The sequence below is a fragment of the Lipotes vexillifer genome, unplaced genomic scaffold (assembly GCF_000442215.2).
Source record: "Lipotes vexillifer unplaced genomic scaffold, Lipotes_vexillifer_v1.1 scaffold215, whole genome shotgun sequence".
Classification (NCBI taxonomy): domain Eukaryota; kingdom Metazoa; phylum Chordata; class Mammalia; order Artiodactyla; family Lipotidae; genus Lipotes; species Lipotes vexillifer.
The window spans coordinates 1,528,917-1,537,057 of record NW_006776544.1 but is presented as its reverse complement, the minus strand read 5'-3'; the positions used below and the strand labels follow the sequence as shown (position 1 = coordinate 1,537,057).

General features: G+C 48.6%; 1 protein-coding gene across 2 annotated transcripts in view; it reads right to left on the bottom strand.

The window, feature by feature from the left end:
• ZDHHC9 (zDHHC palmitoyltransferase 9) overlaps positions 1 to 7,164 on the bottom strand; it is a 31,182-nt gene extending 24,018 nt beyond the window's left edge. The window contains exons 1-3 of one of the 2 annotated variants that reach the window (XM_007450477.1): positions 6,993 to 7,164; positions 6,584 to 6,651; positions 5,091 to 5,391 (exon numbers count right to left, since the gene is read on the bottom strand). In XM_007450477.1, the coding sequence (XP_007450539.1) occupies positions 5,091 to 5,257 (167 nt within the window). In that variant the 5' untranslated portion in view covers positions 5,258 to 5,391; positions 6,584 to 6,651; positions 6,993 to 7,164. Of the gene's footprint in view, positions 1 to 5,090; positions 5,392 to 6,583; positions 6,819 to 6,992 lie in introns of those variants that run through there. The other variant, XM_007450476.1, reaches the window with a different exon arrangement.
• Between the last annotated feature and the right edge of the window lie 977 nt (positions 7,165 to 8,141).

Genomic DNA, 8,141 nt, shown 5'->3' with positions numbered 1-8,141 from the left:
CGTTTCCTGAGCCTGTGCCTTGCAACGGGGGGGGCCAAAACAGTGAGAGGCCTGTGCAGGTAACGAAAAAAAAAAAAAAAAAAAAGTAGTGTCATATAAAGGCACTGGCTGGCCGACCGATCTTGATGAAATAACCCCATTTCTGTAGACTTGGTTTTGTCACCTGCAAAAGGATAGGGAGAGTCTCCAAGGTCCCCTCCGGCTCTATCACTCTATGATTCTGTGAGTCAAGACTGTTACATTTTAAGTGCATCCAGAATGTATCAATTCAGCAACATTTATTGATCACCTACTCTATGAAAGGCCTGGCAGAGGGCACTGTGGGGGCCACATAGACACAGAAGATGGTCCCTGACATTGAAAGAGCTCGAAGTGTAATCACCACAGAATTCAGAAATATAAAAAATGTCATATAATTACATATTAAATGACTGGTATGTACAATTAGTCCTGAGAATGCAGAAATTACTAGAAAAATTTCATGAAGGAAGGAAGACTCAAGAAGGGACTTGAAAAAGAGGTAGAATATGAATAGGCTAGAAGTGGGACAATTACTAAGCAGTGCTACAAAACTTTTTTCAGTTCATCCAATTCAACGACTCCTCTGTACATCAGGAGCACCCAGGAGGGTCAGTCCAACAGGGTTTGATAGTGCCTTGATACAGTTTCCTCTAGATACAGCACAGTGAGGCATAAGCACTGATCATAGCAGCAAACTACTTCTAGTTCAGGGGTCAAGAGTCACACAATCATTCTTGCCACAAGAGAAGTCTCAGGACCTTGACCCCACTAGTGATCAGGTCACAAGGTTAAAAGAGACAGCTAGGAAGCCACTTCCAGAACACAGTGCACTTGGTCCTTTCCCCAAGCTTTATGAGGAAGTTGAATTTGACTCAATACCACAATAGCCTTTCGGTAGCTGGACAGCTCACAGGTTGTCAGTGTCATTCTGCTATAGTGTCCTAACATTCCCGGCCAAGCTGTTTGCTGTGTGTTCATCACACAAGCTGGACAGGGTTTGGGTAAAAAGGACTGAGAACGGTTCATGTGCTCAAAGCTCACACTTCCTAAATACCTCATCCTAAGAATACATTAGGAAGTTCTTTTTTTTTTTTTTTTTTTTACTAAAGTATTTTTTTGAAGTATAGTTGATTTACAATGCTGTGTTAATTTCTGGTGTACAGCAAACTGGTTCAGTTATATATACATTCTTTTTTTTATATTCTTTTCCATTATGGTTTATCATAAGATACTGAATATAGTTCTCTGTGCTGTACAGTAGGACCTTGTTGTTTATCCATTCTATATATAAAAGCTTACATCTGCTCACCCAAACCTCCCACTCCATCCCTTCCGCACCCCACCCCACCCCCGCCGGCAACCACAAGTCTGTTCTCTACGTCCCTGAGTCTGTTTCTGTTTCATAGATATGTTCATTTGTGTCACATTTTAGAGTCCATATATAAGTGACATCATATGGTATTCATCTTTCTCTTTCTGACTTACTTCACTTAGTATGATAATCTCTACTTGCAAGGTAATTCTTTTTTTTAAGTACTGTACAATTTACACTCTGCTTCAAAATTCAAAGACATTTTTACTACAGATACAATTACATTTAAAATACAGCTACCTACTGGTAATCTTCTATCCCCTCCTTTTCTGTGTGTGTATTTGAATTTTCCAGACAGACACAAGAGTTATATAGAATTTCAGACTCTCAGAGTTGCAAGAGGCCTAGTGATAATCTAGCCCAATTTCCCATCCTGGGCAGGAATCCACTCTGTGACAGCAGCCCTGAGAGATGGCTACCCAGCTTCTTTGGAAACACTTCTAACAATACAGAGCTAACTCGCTCCTGGATGGACCACCTTTGTTCAGTTTACGTATTCAACCTACTGTCTGTCCACTGAAAATTACGGGTCCCTCCTTTGAGAAATCTAAATGTGTAAAGGCAAAATCCAAAAATAAAAAGATGTCCACTGGCACTACTAACACTGCATGTTTTTCATCAAGGGGCGCCCACACGCCTGACCAGATTTCTCAAGCCATCTGGCTGACCCAGGGCTGTGCCACGGGTGGTTATAAATCACCTCGCACTCATTCCTATGCACCTGCTGCAAGCAGGACGCTGTTACTAAAATGCAGGTCCAGATGTGCCTCAAGATCTGAACTTTCTTCCTCAAGGCCAAAATGCAGCAGCCAGGGGATATATAGTCTACGCTCCTAGACAGTTTAAAGATGAAAAGAGACAGCCCTTTGTCACTGGTGGTTCAGACACCCTCAACTGCCTGAAGGCAGGGGGCTAGATCAACTGATTTTTTTTTTTTTTGAGCAGTATGCGGGCCTCTCACTGTTGTGGCCTCTCCCGTTGCGGAGCACAGGCTCCGGACGTGCAGGCTCAGCGGCCATGGCTCACGGGCCCAGCTGCTCCGTGGCACGTGGGATCTTCCCCGGACCGGGGCACGAACCCGTGTCCCCTGCATCGGCAGGCGGACTCTCAACCACTGTGCCACCAGGGAAGCCCCCAGCTGATTTCTTGAGGTCTCCCTAAGTTCTCATACTAGCGAAGGAGCCCATATTCTGCCCCCAAACCCTATCCACCACTACGTGGTGGGTAGTAAATTACAGACCCCAAAGAAAAAGGTCAACCAGAAAGAAATTTCATTCCTCAGAGGCATGCTGGTATATCCTCTGTATAGCCTATCATTGGTTAGGCTCAAGGCAGCTGCCACCTAGAGTGCCTGTGTGTCTGCATATGACAGATGCATGCACGCTCACACAGATTCTACCATTCTCAGTAAAAAAAGGATTCATTGCCAGGGTCCTCTCCCCTTTGGTCAGATGTAGCCTTCCCCATTCCACTGCTCAGCTAACACGTTTACTTCCTTCTCCCCTCTGGCCTTCTTACTCCCTCCCCCAAGCCCTACCCTCAAAAATATTTACCCCACAGACAGTTGGAACCCAGAGCAGTTTACAAACAACCTCGCCCTTCATATCCGAAGGCAAAGCGCAAGAAATAACTTGGGGGAAAAAGTCATCTTGGTAGAAAACCCAACCTGCCTCTTTCAAACAGTAACTTGGCTAATTACAAGCTTCATCCCACAGGCAGTTTTCTTCAGAGGCCTTCAGGGCCGAAGTGGAACAGATCCATATCAGACTCTGTCTGGCTCCCAGATACAAAAAGGGTCAAATGCCAGTAGCTCCAAATTTCAAGTTCCCTTGGCCAGTCAAACCAGAGGTTTCCTGGGCCCAGAATTACCAGCTCACTCAGGGTCTAGAAACAAATCTCATCTCTGTTTTGAATGGTTCCAACCACAAAAATTTAACCCTGGGCGGGGCAGGGAGGGTGGCAAAAGAGCTAGTGATTCGGCAGAGGAAGGAGTGAGAATGATAGAAAGCAGAGTTCATCTCTGCACTTCCAAAAAGAAGCAAGGCAGGAATAAAGCAAAGAAAACTTGGAGAAGGGTGAGGAGTGGGGAAACATTTTTTTTAATGTTATGCATATGCCTGCCCACCTGCACACACTCACTTGTACCACACATAGGTACACACACACACAAGTACACACACACACACACACACTCAGCCATGAAACTCAGACTGGAAAGCAGCTAAGAAGCCAACATCAAACTGTCTGACTTTGCCAAATACTTTACAAAGTCAGCAGCAATAGCAGCAACAGAAGTGCCTTTGACAAAGAGGTCCTCTGACCTTACTTTCCTAGCCCTGTTATAAACTATGTCCCCCTCCTTCCTCTGCTGTTACTCAAGCCAGCTGCAACCATCAAAAAGTCCGGTAAAGGGCTTCCCTGGTGGCGCAGTGGTTGAGAGTCCGCTGGCCGATGCAGGGGACACGGGTCTGTGCCCCGGTCTGGGAGGATCCCACATGCCGTGGAACGGCTGGGCCCGTGAGCCATGGCCTCTGAGCCTGCGCTCCGCAACAGGAGAGGCCACAACAGTGAGAGGCCCGTGGACCGCCAAAAAACAAAAAAAAAAAAAAAAAAAAAGTCCGGTAAAGCAGCCCGAAAAAAAATCACCCTTGATGCACTGGGTAAGCCTGAAGCCCTTATAGAAGAAAGACAAAAATGAGCCCCAAGAGACCAGAGCTCATTTTAATTACCCACTGAAGTCTGGCCAAGAAGCCCTGTCCTACCGTCCCATGGCCACACCCCCTCATGGAAGCTCCATTTCCAGGTCACCAGGGCACAGGAACTGTAGCAGGCTCATATTAGGTGTGGTTCATAGTCCACAAACACACCTCTTGGCTCCTCAAGGCCTTCCTCATAATACTGTAATCCCAAACCAATCAGCATTACTCCCAGCCCTAGAGTGTACAGCATTCTCAGCATACCCAGGAGTCATGCCACAGTACCCTAGAATCCAACTGGCCACTTCCCTTGAGCAGTGACCTACACAGACTTCAAACAGTGGCTCTAGTACTAGCTATTACATCACAGAAAAAATAACTCCAAGGCTGGTATCAGGCACACACAGAATAGAGAGTTGTTTATGTTGAGTGATTTTGAGTGAAAGAAAGAGCAACTCACATTTAATAAGCACATATGTGCCACACACACAGCTAGATTGTGGCACAGCTGAGGCTGGAACCAGCCTGCAGGTTCCCAATTCAGTTGGCTTTTCAATTTAACAGCTAGCTGAGAGCTGAGCCCTAAGGAAATAGGACCCAGAATAACAGAATAAGTGAGTATTATGGGGTGGAGTTATGACCACAGGGCGTGCCCCTAGGCTCGGGAGGGGTAGGGAAGAGGCAGTCTGTCACTAAGCACCTAAGGAGATCACTGAAAAGGGGAGGTGAGTAATAAAGACAAACTCTTTTATCTCCCAAGTGTTCCAGGGGTGGCCCCAAATCAGTGCTATAAAATTGGTATCAAGGGTCTTGGTGTTTTTAGGAGGCACATACTCTGCTATAAGCTCAAAGCAACGAATTCAGTTGGCATGATCTATAGACATTGCCCAAGAGGACAATGACAGCCATCCAAGGACTAGCCACAAACTCCCCAGAAAGAAGGTTCTTCCCCTGAACCCAAGGTAACCATAATCAGGCAACTCTACTCAATGGAAACTCACTCGAAGGCGAAGAAGAGTGTACACGTCCCCAGGATGAGGAAGAGGGTCAAATAGAAGATGCCCTTTTGCCGGGCCATCATCACGCGGCCATCACAACAGAAGGTGTTCCTGCCTGGGAGTTTCTCCCATTTCCGTGTCACCTTCTTTCTCACCACCATCACAGACATGATTGGAATTCCTGGTCCAAAATGGGTTTGTGATTACAAGAGGCAAGAAACAAAAGCTGAGCCCAGCTTTGAAATCACGTTGCCTGCTATTGCTGCCGCTGGGTCAAACATCATCAGAAGTCCAATTTCTAGCCCTAAGAAAAAGCACACACACACACACACAAATGAGACAGGAACAAGAAAATGCAGTTCAATCTTCCTTTCCCAGAGGCAGAAAGATGAGCACTGCTTGAAGGGATGGGGGTGAAGAAATGGGAGAGTTTATTTCCAATCTGTTTTTGTCCCCTAAAAGAAGAATAGGTTAAAGGTTCTCAAAAAGAGAGGGGGGCTAGCATATCTTCTTAAATATACCTCTTTACTTCCAATATAATACTGATGATGTGATTATCATAGAACCTTGGAACTAGAAGGGATTTTGTAGTTGATAGGCCCAATTACTTTGTTTTGGAAATGAGTAAAGTGAAGACCGAAGAGGGGAGATAACTTCTCCAGGGTCACAAAGCCATGAAGCTAAGTCAAGAAAACAGGTCTGCTGACTTTCAGTCCAGGGAGCTTTCCACTATACCATATTTTTCTATAATCATCACAAAGAGGACTCTAAAAATAATAGTAGAGTTTCTGTCCTTAAGGAGCCATTCCCACCCCTCCTCCAGTTCTTCGCCTTCTTTCTTCAATTAGCCACTCAAATGTGAATCACACCAGGGAACAAGTCATCCTCTGGCAGAGCTAGGAGGTTGTGGACACTCTGTACACAAACCCAGGTTGTATTTACTCAAAACAGATTTCCCCTAATCAAACCCTCCTAACTTCCTGAGTCTGGGAAATGAACCAACCTTGCTGGTCTAGCCTAACATTGGTGGGAATCTTAATGAAACCACATCACAGACCCGTAGGTGAAAGGCTGACTTAAGCAGGAGAGGTTCTGATATGGCTGGGGGGAGGAGGGGCGGGAGCGGGGTACGGCAGCAGTCAAGAAAAGTCATAAAGGTGCTTTCTGGGACATTTCAGAAGTACCATCTCCACTTAGCATCCTGAATCCCCAGGCCCAGCCTTTCTCTGCCACTGCCACCCTTCTCCTCCTCTCAGGTCGGGTGCTGTGGCCTCTATTTACTGATACCACATGCCCCGCGCTGGCAAGAATGAGGCGGAAGCCTGCAGCCCACCTGACTGATGAGAAACAACCAACTCGAAATCATTCCTGGGCTGGAGAGGGTAAGGGTCCCAAGAGAGACGAGGAACTGAGCAGGGAAAGGAGAAGGTGGAAGGCTTGGGAAAGGGGAAGGGGCACCAGAGGTACAGAGGACACTTCCTTTGTGTAAAACTAACCTGGAAAACAATCTTCTCCTGATAAACCGGCCCAGTGAGAGAAGAGAGACCAGGAAGGGGAGCCGGGCCTGGGAGAACAAAGATCAAAATCCGTCAAGAACCAGCGACCGGCCCAACGGCACGGGGCCGAGGCCGGAGTCCCAGGCGGGCGGCGGGCGCGGCCTCGGGAGGCCCGCCCTGCCTCGGCCACGCCGCCGACCACCGCCCCGGGCAGGTTGGGACGTGCGCCACCTCCGCACGCTCGTACACACTCACACACGCCCCGCCACGTGTAGTCACCCCCGGCCAGGGGCTCGGCAGTTGCCTATCCGAGAAGGGGAGAGCCAGGGTCCGCGCGTCCCGGAGCAGCCGCGGGAGCGGTAGACCACGCGGCCGAACCCCGGAGACCCCCACCCCCACCCCTTGTTACCTGAACCCCGGAGACAGAACTCGGCCGGGAACCGAGGCCAGGAAGTGCACTGTCCCAGGGGACTGCGTCGGCCGCCCGAGGTGGCAGCGGCTTCTCCCCAGCCCGGAGGCTGCCTCCTCCTGACAAGGGGCCCCAATGGTCGGGGCCCTAAACCAGCTGTGGCAGCCGCCCACCACTGGGCGAATGGAACGCTCCTCACGTCACCAGGTCGTTCCAGTAGTTGCTCGCCCTCCATTGGCTGATCCGCCTCGGTGCCTCCGCCTCTGCCACCCCTGCCCCGAACTACCATTGGCTGAGCCAAACGCCGCTCGACGATGCCTCCGCCCCACCCTCCCACCCATCTCCCGGCTTCTTGCCCACCTGCCAAGCCATTGCCAGCCTCCCTTTGGGGTCTGAGCGCCAATGTGTGAAGTGTCGCCTTCTATTAATATAGTTCCAAAGAGACTGGGGTGAAGGGTAGTGCCAATGGGACCAGGAGGGACAGGGGACCTGCCTCCCCCCACACGTACCGTGAGACGCTGAAGCAACACTGGCTCACAGATCCCGGTGCTCACCCCAAACTAGGTCCTCCCTGGGCCTCTCCAGCCCTGCTTGCATGAAATCAACTGCGACTCGGGATTTTACTCTTTACCGGCGTAAAAACGAGTTCTCTGCCTCCCAAGTTCTATTCACTAGGTAGGGACCCCACCTCTGTCCCAGTCACCCTGGCCTGCATCTCTAAGGCTTTCAGAACAAAACAAACGTAAAAAGGAACTTGAAAGGGATAACTGTCCCCAAGAATAGAATAATTTTGCAGTATCGTGAACAAAAAATTGACAGTGATGAGTTTAGAGAAACTCTACTTACAGGACGTAAATTCTTTCAGGTAGATAATGAAGTAAAGATTGCCCCCAAATGCTTGTAAATTCGTATTAGATTTGAAGAGCTTGTGAAAATGAGGCGGGGGGCGGGGCGGGGAGAGCGGGGAGCGGGAATCCAAGGCAGAATCTCCACCCACCAACCACATTGATTCTTTCCTTCTGTCACCTTCCTCAGCAGGGCAGTTATTACCATGATGAGCCACTGCTACTGATCTGAGCGAGTGGCATCTTTTAGAGTAAGATTGGAGTGGGGAAAACAGTTGAGAACCAGGGTATCAAAATTATACAG